This window comes from Halichondria panicea, chromosome 2, assembly GCF_963675165.1.
Source record: "Halichondria panicea chromosome 2, odHalPani1.1, whole genome shotgun sequence".
Taxonomy (NCBI): Eukaryota; Metazoa; Porifera; class Demospongiae; order Suberitida; family Halichondriidae; genus Halichondria; species Halichondria panicea.
In genome coordinates, this window is record NC_087378.1 from 7,582,326 (window position 1) to 7,599,766 (window position 17,441).

The 17,441-nt window shown below is 41.1% G+C and overlaps 2 protein-coding genes across 2 annotated transcripts; one reads left to right on the forward strand and one right to left on the reverse strand.

Moving 5' to 3' along the window:
* Window positions 1-73: 73 nt before the first annotated feature.
* Window positions 74-9,432, forward strand: LOC135332100 (uncharacterized). Its single transcript, XM_064527422.1, has 21 exons — window positions 74-722; window positions 892-1,489; window positions 1,737-1,897; window positions 2,143-2,350; window positions 2,528-2,716; window positions 3,229-3,389; window positions 3,763-3,847; window positions 4,209-4,319; window positions 4,550-4,717; window positions 4,871-5,014; window positions 5,265-5,412; window positions 5,670-5,771; window positions 5,834-5,922; window positions 6,146-6,181; window positions 6,262-6,401; window positions 6,490-6,637; window positions 7,414-7,560; window positions 7,708-7,848; window positions 8,180-8,424; window positions 8,826-8,991; window positions 9,206-9,432. The coding sequence occupies exons 1-21, from the start codon at window positions 142-144 to the stop codon at window positions 9,275-9,277; spliced, it is 3,840 nt and encodes a 1,279-aa protein (XP_064383492.1). The 5' UTR covers window positions 74-141; the 3' UTR covers window positions 9,278-9,432.
* Window positions 9,352-17,367, reverse strand: LOC135332101 (uncharacterized). Its single transcript, XM_064527423.1, has 19 exons — window positions 16,886-17,367; window positions 15,930-16,682; window positions 15,758-15,866; window positions 15,559-15,713; window positions 15,171-15,291; window positions 14,745-14,887; window positions 14,520-14,619; window positions 14,221-14,316; window positions 13,900-14,043; window positions 13,379-13,516; window positions 12,864-13,026; window positions 12,507-12,617; window positions 12,199-12,344; window positions 11,657-11,802; window positions 11,284-11,428; window positions 10,894-11,037; window positions 10,611-10,751; window positions 9,955-10,205; window positions 9,352-9,730 (listed from the first exon to the last, which is right to left on the reverse strand). The coding sequence occupies exons 1-19, from the start codon at window positions 17,308-17,310 to the stop codon at window positions 9,490-9,492; spliced, it is 3,672 nt and encodes a 1,223-aa protein (XP_064383493.1). The 5' UTR covers window positions 17,311-17,367; the 3' UTR covers window positions 9,352-9,489.
* Between the last annotated feature and the right edge of the window lie 74 nt (window positions 17,368-17,441).

The following is a 17,441-nucleotide window of genomic DNA, read 5'->3' on the forward strand; positions in this document are numbered from 1 at the left end:
TGGTTTCTCTAGGAGCTCTGCAAAGCCTGGGTCACATGATGTTTGGGGGAGGGGCTGATACGGCCTTTCTCAGGCTTCCTGCAAAGTTGCACAGCACACAGTAAATATCTATGAGTACTTCAAGAAACCGTGTAACTCGTCATGCCTACTTGTGTGGCCTACTGCTTGCTGCTGGTCTTCCTTACACACTCCTGTATCCTGCCCTACAAGACAGCAGAGGCCCAAACTGACTACAGCCAGGTGATACCAGCCAACTTCCCTAGCCCTGCTGGAGGCAACTACACAGTCAAATATGTATCAGAAGATGGCGCAGATGACATAAATTGCCTAGAGAATCAACAATTCTCTCCTCCTGATAATTCAAACGTCATAATATACTGTCGAACACTTCGCTATGCTCTGTTTGGTAACCACGATTATCAAAACAACCAAAGCGTGGCTAACATCATTGTGCTAATGCAACCTGGACGATATCCTTTCGGGAATGTGTCAATTGTATTGGAAGATTTTACCAACCTCGTTATTTCTAAAGTGCCGAACTCAGTTGGAGAGGTGGTGTTGTATTGTCAGGAATATCTCGAGCATGACTACAACAATTTGTATATAACGTACTCCAGCTATGTTGCCGTTAATGATGTGGTGTTTGAGAAATGTGGTCCCTTGTCTCCAGGAATGGGCATACGTTCAGTGGAATGGCTGAATGTCTCTAACTGTATTGCTAGGTGAGCGCTGTGTGTGTGGGTGTGTGCGTGTGTGTGCGTGTAGTATTGCAAATCACTATCACACATTGTTTATATGTACGTAACTATGCAATCTCTATGTGTACTATCTACGTAGTACCTAAGGTACCTATTAACCATGCTATTAAAAATACTATTTTTCTTCCCCCAGGGATAATTATCACAGCGGGATCATAACGTACCAAAGTGTCAACATGACCTTTGAGAACTGCACATTTGAGAACAACAACAGTACAGCATCGTACAATATATCAGTTTATCTAAACCCTGGGGAAATTCGTTTCGCCGGTGCCCTGTCTATCAGCTGGCAAAATCTTAGCAATTCGGTCGGATTTGCCGAGATTACAAACTGCAAATTCATGAACAACACTGCGTGGATATCACGTCTAAACATGAACGATACTCGACCGAACCTGTACATCCCACAAGGTCACGGGGGTGCAATTACTACACACTTCGATAACACCACCAACCACATGATCAGAATTGACAACACTATTGTTCGTGACAACACAGCGAGATTCAACGGTGGAGGTGCTTTCTTCTCGTTTTACCAAAGGGCCAGTAACAATCAGATTATGATCACAAACTCTAGTTTCGAGGATAATGAGAGCATACTTGGAACTGGTGGAGCAGTCAGTATGAGCACTTTCTATAAAGCCAACAACAATCATCTGTTTATATCTGACACCCTCTTCTTGAACAACACTGCTTCTCTTGGAGGTGGCGGGTGTAGCGTCAACATTCAAGTAAGCTACGTAACCCCAGCCATATAATAATGTCTATAACTAGAGGCACATACGTAGGTCTGGCCTCACACACACATACCCACTACGTAATTTTTTTATTTCCTTTTAATGCCTGTACAGTAGTGCCTTTACATGTAGGTCATTTATGAGCTGTTTTAATTCGTTTTTACTGACCCAATACATGTTTGTGAGTTTCTATAATTAATACATTATTGTCTGAATACTTTCGTACATTTTGTGTATATAGGATCAGTTGATTGAGAAGACAGAGTTGCTTATATCCAATGTGGCTAATTTCGAAAACTGTACGTTTGAGAGCAACTCATCTCCCGAGGGTGGAAGTGCCGTGAGTCTTGTGTCCAATGCAAGAGTGGACCAGGCACTCAGTACAACCGACTTTATTAACTGGTGCGTCGTTATTAAGTATTATGTACATGTGTAACTATAAGCCTTTCAAGTGGATGAAATGCCTGCTAAATTGTAGAAGAGGTTGGTCTCTTTTGTTGAGATTTCCTCCTTTTATTGGAGAATTATGATAGTGGGAAATCAATGAGTCAGTAGCTCTATACTTACTTTGTTGTGGTACACTTTTTGTTGTTAGCCTCTGAAATGTATCTTTATTCTCTCTCTCTCTCTCTCTCTCTTTTGTTCAGTTCTTTCCTGAACAACGTAGCTCACGAAGAGGGGGCAGTCCTGAGTCTGCGATTCCCCATCAAATTCAACGGTAGAACAGTTTTCAAGAACAATATGGGAGGAGGTGTGGTAGTCCTCCAGTCCCGGATGGATGTGAGTGGGTGGGTGTGGTTTGAAGGGAACACGGCCGATCAGGGAGGAGCTCTGATGCTGAGAGAAGAGAGTGTTGTAAGTTATGTACACTCTTAGCCTTCATTAGCCTTATAAAACTGACCATAATTCATGAATTTTATTTGCTTCACCTCTACGCTCAGTTGTCCCATTTTGTGCCCTAACACTGAGTATGAACATTCTTACATTATAATGGTTGCAATGTGGACACTGTAATCCCTTGCCCCACACTAGATGCAAGTATTAAGAGACACCAACATGACCTTCATCAGGAACTCAGCTAGACGACAAGGAGGAGCTATTTCAGTCATATCGCCATCTGTCGGCCTGGACACGGACATTATCAGATTGTTCAACACGAGATGCTTCATTCAGTATGACGTTATTGACACACCCGACTCAATACAACCATCAGATTGGAATGTACGTAATCACACACCCTTAAAATGTACAGTCTACATGTGCGTGCCTTACATACAAAGATATTCAACTACAACCCCCCCGTTTTAATCAATGGTTTGGGGATTCTTTCAGCTGCCATAACCTGAATTCCGTGGATACAATTCAACGATTTTCTAAAAGCTTAGACAGTAAACAGAGACCTTTCAAATAGTGTTATCAAAGTTCATAGTCGAGAGATGCGCAGTCCCCAGAGTATGCATGTTATTGTGGGTACCATACTTTTATATAACCATGTCTGGTAATGTCAATTGAACAACGACTCGCTGGTCCCTGAGCTTTGTATGTTGGTTTCTAAAATATTACCACACGGCCTTTCCTCTGGCCTTAGTTATACCAGGAGCACATGAATAGGGAGAATAGCTCCTGGTTAGAGGCTGTACTAATATTTGCCATGGGCTGTCTTCATTTGGTACGTTTCATAAATACATTTTTTTGCACAGACTATTATTACAATACTGTTGGCTGTGTTGCAGGCCACCTTCAGGTTCATTGACAACAGAGCTGAAATCAACGGTGCTGCTATACATGCCACGGATATCGCCAGATGCACCTACACCCCCTCACTGAACACCACGGATACAGTCACAGTTACTGAGAGATCCATCTTCTCACTCAATACAGTCTTCTATTTCAGGTAAGTGGGAACTGGCATAATTTGCACGAGGAGTATGTTGCAAGATTAAATGTTACAGTGTACATGTACAGGACTGGCGTGTATGTGCAAGCTAGGTGGTAGTACTTCTCATTCGTTGCCTTTCTATATATCAATGAACATTATAAGCAAGTATGGCAGGAGTACATTGGATTGGTGCCCTTGGAAGGACATACTGTAATAACAGGATGCCTGTGTTAGCTTTTGTGTTGAAACATGTGCTATGGAGATTTTGTGTGCTATTGATCTTGTTACACTCTAGTATTAGTGTGTCTTGCTAGAGTATGGCCACAAAGCTAGACTGTGTTGAGGTTGTTCTACATAATCTGACTCATCATGTGTTTTGTGTCTCCAGTGGTAACGAGGTGACTGACAACACGACAGTCAGGGCCAACATGTCAGTAGCCTCATCACCCTCCAACCTGCTCTTAAGCCCACAGGTGAGCAACATTATTTGTGAGTTAGTAAACATAACTAGGGCTCAAATAAACAATAACTTGTGTGTTGTATTTGCCCTGAAGTAAGCAATCATTCGTTTATTTGCCCTGAAGTAACAGTTACTGTAGCTTGGTTGTGTATTTGTCCTGAGGTAAGCGATTACTGTGTGTATTTGACTAGCAGTACCAACTTTCAATGTTGTAGTTGTGCAAAACAGTTAATAATTAGAAGTCACTAGCAGTCACTAGCAGTCGATCTTGTTCGTATTGTTGCACCATATCAGCCTTGAGTACAAACATGTAGATGTTGACACCATCCTGACACTTCCCCCCCCCCCGTGTGTGTGTGTGTGTGTGTGTGTAGGAGGTGACTGGTGCTCCGGGGGAGGTGATTGAGTTCAAAATAAGGGCAATTGATCAGAGTGGGAACTGGAGGAGGGCCGTCTGGAGTCTCAATGACAATGGAGTCACTACGGTACGTGTGTTAAACCAAAAGTTATAATTATGTCATACATTTGCCAAGCACCTGCTGGACTGTACGTACTCTAGATATTGTTATAATAATAATTATTGTTAAATTTTTCAATGTACATACGTATGCTTTATTCCAACTTGGCTTTGCATTTTTTATACCTCAATTAATATACAGTAATTTTGGTATGCATTGATCACAAAAATGAATTGCACTACGTCACACGCATGCAGGACCCAACTGAAGGCCAGGAGTTCTTCGTGCTCACTCCAGCTGGCAGCACACACAGATACACTGTACAGAGCAAGGACGGTTATTCTTATGAGAATTGCTCCAACAGCAAAACACTGCATCAGAACAAAATTGATTTCAGCCTCGTTCAAATTATTGCTGGAGACATCGTGAGTTAATTGCTCTTCCATTTCGGTGGCTATATTTCTTTGAGAGCCTGTAAAGTTTGAGTTCAGATTTCCCAAATTCATTTGTCTAAATCCATGAATTTTGGCAAAAACTACGGCTCCACTATATTGTGTGTTGTTTCTCGCTCCCCTCAGGCTAATATCAGCACCTCTATTGTGGGTGTGGCCTGTTGTCACCCTGGTTACGTGTTCAACGACAACAGATCCACGTGCGAGTATAACCGCGACAACAAAGTGATTCTGAGAGGAGACATTAACCATCGCTACCTGTACATAGAGGTACGTGCAGGTAGTAATTATTTGCTGTTATTCTGACTGTAATAATTGTATATACTGTGATTTCAATAATCTGTTGACACATGTTTTATATGAGGCATAGCTAATTGACAATTAAGCTTTATAGTACGGCATTAATTCACTTTAAGTGTGTTTTGTCCCCTCTCTCACTAGCTTGAGTATTAGTGTTGTGTAGTTTACCCCTCTCCTCTCCTCTCCTCTCCCCTCTCCCCTCTCCCTCTCCCTCGTATAGCCTGAGCACTATGCTTCAATGCGGAATGGGAAGCTGGTGTCGGCCGTCATCCCACCCACATTCCAGAACTGCTCTACTCAAGGAGCACTTCGTGGATGTCTGTACAAGTTTGACGGTGAAGATGACCAGTGTGACTACAATCGCTCAGGTGGGTCTCCTGTTAGGTCGGTAATATCTCTTTCTTCCCCACTGTCCCCCACCCTCTACCATTTCCTATAATTATAGGCACACATACTAGCCTTGTTGAACCTGGTTGCTTTAGAAGCCTTGTAATTTAGTGATTAAGTATGCATTTTGTGTAATTGTAGTGCATTTCTATGGCAACTGACATTGATGCTAGCTAGGTTGTGAGTATATGTTAATACGCACAAATAGTTTATTCACAACAATTTTCTATATTTGTAGGGTTCCTGTGTGGTAATTGCCCTGAGGGTCAAGGTCTGGACCTCACGCTCAGGTTCTGCAAAGAGTGCACTGTGAGAGACACCATCTGGGTGACAGTAATCGGTACAAAATCACCATATTGTTAATTGCATGTGGTCTAACTTAATTGTGTATTGTACGTGCAGTTATTCTCTGTATAATTGCCGCTGTTCTTGTGATTGTGTTCAACATTGGAGTGCCTAACGACCTCAAAGGATGCTTCTTCTTTGTTCAAGTAAGAAGAAGAAAGTGTTTGTTTACCTATACCAGATAAAGATGTGGGTGTATGGTGGATAATGGCAGTGCATGGTGGGTAATGGCAGTGCATGGTGGACAATGGCAGTGCATGGTGGACAATGGCAGTGCATGGTGGACAATGGCAGTGGTCTCTCTATTATGTATAAGTATACTGCCTGTCCTAACAGTTCTAACACTTCAATTTTTATTTGTACATTCAGGTCGTCGGTTTTGTATATCAGGGAAGCACTGATTGGGTAAGTCATTGTTATATTTACTCGAACTTAATCCATTGATGTCTCCCCCTCTCCCTCTCCCCTCCCCTCTCTTTCTCCAGGACTTCCATTTGTCTCGTCTACTGGCCAGTTTCTACCTGTTCCTGTGCCCCCTGCCCGCCCACAGTGCTTACGTTACTGCCTTCTATGGATTCATTCTCTCCATAATAGCAGGACTAACAATCATTGTATACGTCATATGGTGAGTGAATACCCTTAGGCAGTTTGTATATATTACATTTATACATAGTAAAAAGAGCAGTTCAGTTATTTTTATCTTTTATCGACAGTGCAAGGTTCATTGGTAGACTGGGACACCACTCGGCTCTGGAGGGGATATGGTTGCTATGCATCATCACTATCAAGTACGCAGCTGACACAGCGTATCTACTACTACGCTGCCAGAAAGTGACTGGAAAAGACGTACATGGAGAGTTTGTAAGGCCACCTCCATTAATGGATGGATAGTAAAATAGCCGTGCATGGAGAGTTTGTAAGGCCACCTCCATTAATGGATGGATAGTAGAATATATAGCCGTGCATATCAGCAATGCCTGATTATAGATATACATGTACCATATTTTTTTACTGGCATTAGATCATGTTAGCCATAAAATACTGCAATGTTAGGAACTACTAACATTGACTTAGGAAACTTGACATATGTGACAGGGCCTAGGAAAACAACCCTTATGGAGCAAACTAATAATGTTCAGTACACTACAAAGTAAAATATTTTTTGCTATTTTAGGATTTTGGTTTTCTTTCATAAGAAGTAACTTCAATATCTCCTCTAACTAAAAAAAAAATTTTTTATCCGAAAATTTTTTTGTATAGCCGTTACAAGGCAGCCATTGAATTTTTTCATGCTGTTCTTGTATGCGGATAGAACTTCGAACATTAGTTTCTCAAAACGGTAGGTCAATACTGTCCCCCTTTCACCCGAAAATATTTTGGGGTAGGAAGGTGCAAAGTGAGTGATATTGTAATCAATTTGAAGCTTAAGCACTGCTTTATTTAATTAAGCAATAAAATACAATTAATTAGTTTGCTCCATAAGGGTTGTTTTCCTAGGCCCTGTCACATATCATAATTATACCGTCTCATGTGGGCTGTACTTTCCACACCCCCTCACACACAAGAAGCTAGCTACATGTATACATGCATGTATAGTAACACTGTTTAAATTAAATTCACATCTTACCATTCCGTAGGTATACTTTTACGATGGGACCAAAGCATGTTTCACATTCGATGAGAACAGCCGTCATCTTGGCTTCGCCATCATGGCAATAGTCCTACTGCTTGCAGTCATTGCGGCCATAATAGCCATCCTCGTCATCAGCTATAGAAGGTTTAAAGTAAGTATATATATACATGCATGCATAGTTTACTTAGTATGCATGAGGAAAGGATCTGTTGTGGCTACATATATTTCTGTTAGAATTAAGTATGGCTATGTAATTATACTATATAATTTATGCACGTGTATACCCTCTCCCCATTAGCACACACAAGCCTTCACGGATATACTGACAAATGGTGTCAACGTGTCCTGTCGCTGGTGGAGTGCTTTTGACCTCTTAAGAAGGCTTTTGATAGTACTGGTCGCATTGGGCCTCAACTACATACAGCCAGACTTCAATCAGGTGGGTGGGTGTCTGCAGTATACCGTGTAGTATTGATTACGTATGTGTATTATGATCAAGAAAGCCACCTCTTTATTGCGTCCATTGCTAAATCAATTTGTTTAAGCGTGACCTCTATGAACAGCTAGTAAGTTACACTGTAGTTGTGCCCATACATTTCAGAATAATTATATGCATGCATATTATATATACTCCCGACTGACTGACCACAAGTCTGTTAGTATTCAGTGGTTTATAGTGTTCTGTGTATCGACCCTGTTTACCTCCTATAGTGAAGAGAAAAAAACCAACCAATTTGTTATATTTTCCACACACTACTTTTCCTCCACAGCTGGCACAGTTTGCGGTCGGTCTTGTCATCTTCTTCACATTTGCAATTTCCCAACCGTATAAAGAGAGAAGGTCAAACATCATTGAAGCACTCATTCTCCTCGACCTTCTTATACTGACGTCTCTCTTCCTCAACACAGCTGACCAGAGCCAGGACACGGTGAACGGGCTGGCCGCACTATTGCTCCTGTTGCCTTTCATCTACGGTGCTCTGTATATCGTGTTCAGCATTGTCAGTATTGTATGGTGAGTTGAATGATCCAGTGAATTGTGTTGTATAGATTGAAGGTTGTATATAGATCAAATAGGTTTTATAGAATTAATATCTAGTGTTGTGTTTTATGGTAAGTTGAAACATAATAATATTGTAAAGATTAGGTACTTAGTCTCATGAACTAAAAGAAGGGCGGCTGATTCATGAGACTATATATAGATTAGGATAGTCTTATCCTCAGTTTGTTTTTGACTAATAGAAAAGCCCCATGCAAGACCAAAATCAATGGTTGCTATAATCATTTTTTGATCAGTGGTGAATTAATGGTTGCCTAGTCTTGTAATCTTAAATCCTCAAACAATGGTATTATAAGTTTATATTAAGTTTTAAGTTTTTTCAACTCACTTAAGATTGCTATTTAATTTTTTTGTAGGAATAAATGTTCACCAACAAGCTTTATGAAGTTTTGTCAGCAAGTGAGTCACCTGATGGTGCGAGGCAAGTGGAGGGAGAAGGTGGAGGGAGGCATTAGTCACGACCTGGATCGGTTCATCAGTGTTAGAAAAACTAGCGATGGATCTGTCGTCGAGACTGAGCTGGTGAGGCTTGTGTGTGTGGTGTGTGTGTGGTGTGGGCGTGTGGTGTGGGTGTGTGTGGGTGCATTGTATAATATGGCACTAAATTGATACTTCGTACTGCTTTACTTATAAGGCTACTGTGAGCAAAATACTTAGTTTGTCAATCCTATAATTATTGTTCGATGTTTGTGGCTAATTAATGGCCAGTGCTGAGTGTGTGTTTTCCTTCATGCAGCACGACTCTGCTGAGTTCTCCTCTGATTACACAGAGCTCAGGGAAGAGCTATTGGAAACCTCTCCTTCATAAAACAATTATATAGGCAATTAACTTGTGTATGTTAAATTGTGTTTTATTGTGAGTGTATGTACATGATGACTGTCTACAAAATTAATTTCGCGATTCTTTTTATTCGTAATAAAATCCCAATTATTTGTTATAAAATAAAAAATTAACGTCAACAATGTTTGTAAAAAGTGCATAAAAAGTGCATAACAAAACACATTAAAACGACAGCTGTGCTAATTGTCAATTGTATTGTCAACTCGAGTTACACTAGTGGCTGCCTGTTCAACGAATTCATACTCATCTTCTACATCGTCGAAGCTCACAGTTGTCATAGTGACATTCTGGGGCTTCCCAGTAGATAAATTAGACCTTAGCGAAAAGGACGATTTGAATTTCTGCAGTCGACTTTGTTGGTTTGCTGCAGAGTTTCTTATACGCCTCTTGACACTCCGTCTTCGAGCTTTGCACCAGTTCCTGCATGGAAAGAGGTCATTGCTAGTTTTAATTTTGCATGGAGGTGGCTACACATACATATAGCTGTGTATATCATACAGCAAGAAGCTACATACATTGGTTTTTGAGGCACAATTATAAAAGCACAGCCATGTGCATTTTTGTAGATCGTAACAGTACATTACCATAATTATTCTAACTATAATTATACTGCCGATACATCACTGGCCCCTAATTTAACATACCCTAGTTGGTAAGCCATCTTGACGACGAAGACCACAGCCCCTATAGCCACTGGCAAGAAGAACAGAGGCCAGAGAGTGAAGTGATCCAGGTCCTTGCTTGCAATAATGACAGGTGTCGTGTTACCCAGAGCCAACAGAGCCACTAGCCAGAACAGTACAAATATCTCTGCAGCATTGGCCCACTTGTTCTTGTAGGGCAGGACCGTTATGAGCAGCACCAGATACACCAGGGAGAGAATGAGAGGCACAAACTGCAGGGAGGAGAATGGTGGAGGAGAATGATGGAGGAGAATGATAGAGAGAGAGTACCATCATTAGCACTGCATGCATGTGTATACTGCCATAGACATGCACGTGGTTTGCAGTATAATTATATGAGGCTTGCTATGTTGCTATGCTATAATACAAAAAATTGCTCTAATACTGTTATATAAAATGCTGGCTAATTGTAGTTAGTACGAATACCTATTATCAGCACTAACAATAAAGGTTAGGGCTCAGGCATTGTACACATGTAGTGGTTGTTATAGGGAACCAAGAGATAATAATAGTATTAGCTATCACAGCAGAGTATGTACGTAAGCAACATTGTATCAAGTGTCAGGGTTCAGTGGTACTTGTATATCACCACCACCATACACTATGAACAGACTCACAGTGAGACCAGGTATGACCAGCACCACGGTGATGAAGATGAGTCGAGACGTGAGCTCCACCACTGGCCACCATTTGCACTCGTCCTTGAACCCAGTCGTGATGGCTACTGACAGTTTCTCAACTCTCTCCAGAGATGAACCCTGTGATAGAGGGGGGAGAGGGGAGAGAGTGAGGGATTGTGGGATAGTGGGGAGCTATTACCCTGAAAACTGTCCTAGCCTGAGAGGTAAAGTTGTAATGGGTGATGGAAATTAAGCAAACAGTATAAATGTATTTATTTACTGTTCTTTTGATCTTTCGATGGTAGATGATGAGTGCAGTGAGAGGTATGAGTGCTATCAAGAAGAGCAGCATGGCCAGAGACACAATGGTGAGGAAGATGTGGGCTCCTTGGAAACATTGCACACTGCCATCGAAGAACCACGGCTGTACAATGGTACCAGCATTTATGAGTGTGCACATTATTATACTTCAAGGAGAATGCACAACAAGTGGCATTAGTTAAATGATAAATTGATAAAAAAATTAATAGGTTTCCAAAGACAAGGGACTAGCAAGGGGCTTGTTAATAAGTTGGTTGGAATTTGGGCTTGTTGTAAATACCATACTTAATTGTATGTGCAGGCTCTAGTTTTGTTGATGCTATACTATAGTTTAGCGCCAGCTACTTACAGTGATAATGTCGAGCTCTCCTGTGGACAGCTGCCCGTGAAGTGTTGGACAGTGGAGGAGGGAAATGGACGTATCGACGGCACGTGTGTACATGAGAACAATGATGGTCCACACTCCGTGCCAGTACTTGGAATGAGAGGAACGCCTACACGATAATTGTGATGACGTAATTAACCTTAGGGACACAAATATTCACTCACAATACAGATTGCACGGGGGAAATAGCAAATTGGGTTGGTTGCATATTGTAAGAGGGTTGGTTGCATTAGAATTGCCTGGCCACTCATTAAAGTTTAAATTTAGTGTTGAGGACATACGTGATTGTGTGCACTAAAGGAACATTTAAAGTCTATAGTCTAGTTGGTTGTCTCACCCAGCTCTGGCTGCAATCGGTACAACAACGAGTGCTATCAAAGGTGTCAGGTATCTCAGTCCATACGACTCCAGGGAGGTGAGGTTGGCATGGAAACTGAAGTCGTAGGGGACGTACAATGCAGTGGCACTCCATATACAATCCATCTGCACACACAAACAATAACAATAACAAAATAAACAGATAAACAATAACAATAACAAAAACAATTAAACAAGAATAGGTGCTAACTTTCATTTTATTTGGCAAACAATAATGTTTATAGGTCCTGAGCAATGTAAATACAACAAGAGTATGTACATGTATGTACACCTGGCCTGGGGCAATAACAACTACACTTACACAATTACTTAAAAACAATATTGTTTGTGTTAAGCTTGTAGGATGGTTCTAATGGACACCATGTTATTTAGTGCTATACTACGCGTACCTACGTACATGTATGACAGAAATTGTTAAGTAATATTAATATTGGCACCACCACATACGATAATATCGATCACGCTTTCACTGATTGACTTTTTGAACTGATTATAACTTACCACGTCTGTTCTGAGTCTAAAGGTCACTGGTAGGTAGGCTACAGCCACTGACGACACTTGTATGTAGAAGAGGAACCCTCGGAATATAGTGGGTAAGTGAATACCCAGTCGCACAATCAACACCAGCCCAACCACGAGTAGCGTCACTAAGAGATTGAGGAAATAAGAATAATGATAATTTTAGCTAGTGCACGATACGCACCAAATACACTATTATATAGCTGAGAGATAATAAATGAATATTTTGTGGTGATGACCGTTACCTCTTATTGTGTGCGCGTGTGTGTGTCTATACTAACTGCACTTACGGTATATTGGTACGAGGAGGTAAGCTTGTGCAAAGGCGTACTGGTACTCCCTGCAGAGGTTGCTGAGTAGCCCCACCCCCCAGTCTCCTTTACACTGGCCACATAGCAGTCCTGTGATTGATACATTACAGGAAGTTCGAAGGCATGCATGGTGGTGGCACTACAACTGAAAGGTTGCAAATGCCAGCAATGTAACATACAGGTGGAGCTGCATAACCATTAGAAATTGCTCTACAGTACGTTACCCAATACAAGAGATACAGAACGAAATAGAACACTCCTAAAGTCAAGTTATGCCCGGGTGCTCATTAATATAAGTACGTACATGTATGTTACATTGCAAGTGTAAACTCTCACCTTCTCTGGTGTCATCACAGATTCTGTTCGAGTCCTGATAGAAGAGAGGGCATCCTTCACTCTCCTGGAACTCTCTGTCTCCAGTGCAGTTGCAGTAACCAGAGGGGCAGGTGTGAGTGACCAATGAGCGGCTCCAGCTGGGAGGGGCTCCCCACAGTCCATCCTGTGTTAGGAGAGGGCCGGGGTGATAGAGATGACATCATGATTATACAATCATAAAGTACACTGTGGGTACAGGGCACATTGCATTTAAGCATATCTGTTTAAACATACGTATAATTATAAGCGGAGGAAAGAAATTATGGGATCATAGCAGTTGCTTTGTAAAATTAACTTACCCTTGAGTGTGACTAAACAAAGGCTCAACAAAAATAAGAATTGTACATGTATGTACATGCAAGTATAGGTCGTCCTTGGTTAAAGTAATTAAATCAATTGTTGAATTTCAAGTATTTTCCCTCATACAATTTTCTACAGACAGACACGCATGTAAGTAGATATACAGTGACACTCACAGCCAGTAAGACCCCTCTCTGGTCAGGTAGACAGAAGAGGACAGTATTAGTTCCCTCCCGACACTCACACCTGTCACCCTCGAGGATGTAACCAGGGAGACAGGGCTCGTGGATCAGAGTCAGGTTAGCACTCGGTATCTGGAGGAATGGAACTCAATCAATACATTATAATAATAATAAGGCCATTAATCCACAGTCAATGCTGTACCATACATACAGTCGATGCTGTACCATACATACTTGTCTTGACTGTCTACATTAATTCTTCAATTGCAAAAATAATTATTTGAAGGGGACTACAAAATGCATGTTTTTTTAATTGTGAAAATACACAATCCTAACTCAAGTTATGAGGACTCAAAGGCAGCTATCAAAACAGACCAATCTGATAATAATTACAGCCCATACTTTTTCTTCAAGAATGGAACGTTTCGATCCAAACGCAATATCACAATTAAGTGACCGTTTATTATAGTTTACAGCTGACAGTTAGTATGTACAGTAGATTGTAGTGTTCTCACCTGTTCAGTGCTGATGAAGGATGCCCTCAGGATCATGTCAGTCTTCCCTAGCAACTTTTGGCTGCTGTAGGTGAAGCTGATGTGTTCGCTACCAGCCACTGTCTGAGCAATGCTCGGCTCAAATACAACATTGTCATCTGCGTCCTATATAGTGCAGTGGTATAATTATGACTATCAGTGATATTTGTTCACACTCCATCGCACATTTACTGTTAGCAATAAAATACTCAATTTTTTAAGTATACACACATGTAGTTTAAGCTAAAAGTTGTTTTTTTAGCTGTAAAAGTTTCCCGCTAGTGTGATAGCTAGCTAGCTCACCTGATCATTGAGCAGCTCCAGAAATGCAGACGTGTTTCTATTGAATTGGTCCAGTGCTATCGCATCCAATGTCACGATGGTTCCAGGGGAAGCAGTCTGCAGTAAGAAATAGTGAGCATAAAGAGCTCCTTTTAAGCTTTCAGAAAATCAGAAAATTGGATCATTGCAACACAAGATGGCTGTTTAAAGATGCTACGCTAGATCTTAGGTTCCATGGTTATACACATGCATGCACCTGTGTATAGTATGTGCATTTCTAGTTGCTAGACAACAAAGTGGTACGTACAGCTGTCACTCACAATGCTGGTGATGTTTGGGATGAGGAGTGAATGTATCTCAGTTTGAACATAGTCCTCAGGGGATAATATCAACTCATTTCCACGAATGATGTAGTTTTCTCTACAGAATTATAAAGTGTGAGATCATTTATTCATTTACATGTACAGAGAAACTCGACATTTATTTTTGGATATAGCTAGACATGCATATGCACATGTACACACATGCAGTGAAATATGCATTACCTCATTTCCATGAATGGCCACACGATAGAGCTGTTAAGAGAGAAGAAAGGCTGCTCTCGGTTGTACCATTGACAGGGGTTAAAGTCGGAGGTGAAGATGATCGGTCCAAGCTGAGCCTTGTTGCCCTCAAACAACATGGTCACCTATTCAAATGATATTCATGGCTTATTGTCACATGATGGCTATGCACACGTAGTACAATGATTACTATCCTACATTCCAATTTAATGGCATAAATAATATATACACATGAAAATTCCCTTGTCAATTGTACACGCTAATTAATATAGACACCTGGGGAAATTGCTTGCACATAGCTTACAAATGGCTCTGAAACATAATACATTGTTGATCACCTCCTGTTAGCTATACATGTATAAGGCCCTATGTGAAACGGATAACTAACTAGCGTGTCTAATATCTCACATTCCACTCGTGTGGTGGGAAAACGGGCTCCTCGTACTGGAGGAAGCACTGCGGATTGTACAGCTGCTGTGGAAACCCTGCAGATAAGAGCTGCCTCCTCACCACAATGCAGGCACCCTCTCTACAATTAATGACACAATAAATTAAGACACATAAAAGTTGATTGCAGTATCTCTAGAATGTTTTGCTGAGCTTCAACATATGCGAACTTTGCGAGGGTTGCGAGGGTTGATCAATTCGCAACGCAACACCTAAATTATTACTGGTAAATACACACGAACCTTGCCAGAACGAAATAGTTAGAATAGCAAGGGTAAAATTTCTTCTGATTTGGCTTATTCGCAAAGGTTTTTCACCAGCAAAATTTACAAACTATAGTTAGACTTACTTTCCAGTGTTGTTGATGAAGCTGATGCTCACTCCTCTTCTCAGTAACACCTGTCCGTACTGAGAGAAATACAGAGCACCTGAGAAACCTTCAGGGTGGGCATGGTTGCCTAGGAACGATATCTCACCCCCAAGGGAGACAAGACAATGAAGAATCTGTTAGGAAAATAAAAAGAATCTTAAACATTCTGAGTACTTACTCTTAGAGCCGGACCAGTGTTGTTCCTGAACACTGTATTGCCACGGATACCAACAGAGTTTTGAATGACAAAGAGAATGCCACGATTTCCATTGTTATTCTCAAACGTACTGAAAGGGGAAAATTTCATAAATTCCTCCAGAGTCTGATTATCACTAGGACAATTAACTTACCAGTCCTCAATGATTGAGTTCTCCAGCAGAGTTACCAGAGGAACAGTGAAGACAGACTGCAAATACAATGCACCTCCCACTTGAGCGGAGTTGTTGATGAATGTACAATTATACAGATTCACTGTATTCAAGTACACGAAGATTTGAATGCTCTTGTATCCTCCGCCAAATGTGGCGACATTTCGTAAAAAATTACAATTAATGAGGTTCACAGCATGATGGGGTTCGTCGATGCGTACGTTTGAGTACTGCGTTATCTCCAATCCACCTCCGTCGGGTCCATTATTCTCGATGAAGTTAGTATCTATAATTTTGATGCTGTGGTTATTGTTTTCCCCACCAATGTTCATGTAGATACCCCCTCCGGAATCGAGAGCTTGATTGCCTTTGATAGTGCAATTTTGAATGAGAATTTGCGCTGTATAGTTTGGAGACCCGATGTAGATTGCCATGGCACCACCTCGCTGATTGAATATGTTCGTTTTGAGCACATAAGACACTTCATAAACGAAAGCCCCACTTGCGTTAGCAGAATTGTTTGTGAATTGAGTTTCAGTGATAAATATTTCAGGGGGTATACTTTGAAATTCAGGGGGTCTCGGAGTTCCATCAAATCCGATTGACATACCCCCAGAGTTTCCACTGTATCTTGTTTTGCCGATTCCCTGACTTGTGTTGTTGGTGAATTGACAGTTGTCCACGATAATCCGAGGACTGTTGGATATCTCCAGAGCTCCAGCAGGATTAAAGTTGCTGCACATGTGTGGACACCATAGGAATTGGGGTGATGCATGTACTAGATCTAGTGGCTTTTTATGAATAAATAGTCTAGACATGCAGAAACAGTATTATTATATCCATCGAGACAACTTTTTAACAATCCAGCTACAGTATTGTAGCGGTTACTAGTCTATGAAAGATTAATATAAAGCCACAGATAAATTTCAATAACCCACCTGAAAGTTGTATCAATCAACGTCACCTCCTTGACCCATAGTATCTGTACAGGCCTCATACATCCAACAAAGTCAATATTCTCAATCACAACAAACTTAGAAGTGTTGAAAATGAGTGGAAACACATAATAGTCTGTCAGTGGCAACACCACACTGTTGTTGCAGGTCACAGTAGACCTTTCCCCAGACACTGCAGGTTTTATCACAACACTAAAAGGCACCGTCATGTTGCTATACTGGAGCACTTCTTCCATAGATTCAAGCTCGACACATATCACCAAGTTGGAGTCCTGAGGGTCTACTTTCAACAATTCACTCAAAGAAGACACATTCTGACTACAGTTGTATTTGGTGGTTGGTAGCGTTTGACTAGATGCTTTGATGACTAGCAGCCCAGCTGCACATAGCAAATACACCCAGTTCATTCTAGTCAGCTACACTGTACTGCTTTTAGCTATTTTGCTTAGATCGAAGGTTAGCCTTGTCTGCATTTAACGAGCCCCTCCCACTTAATATTTCTGTGAGGATAACTCCACCTACAGGAAACACAGTATTG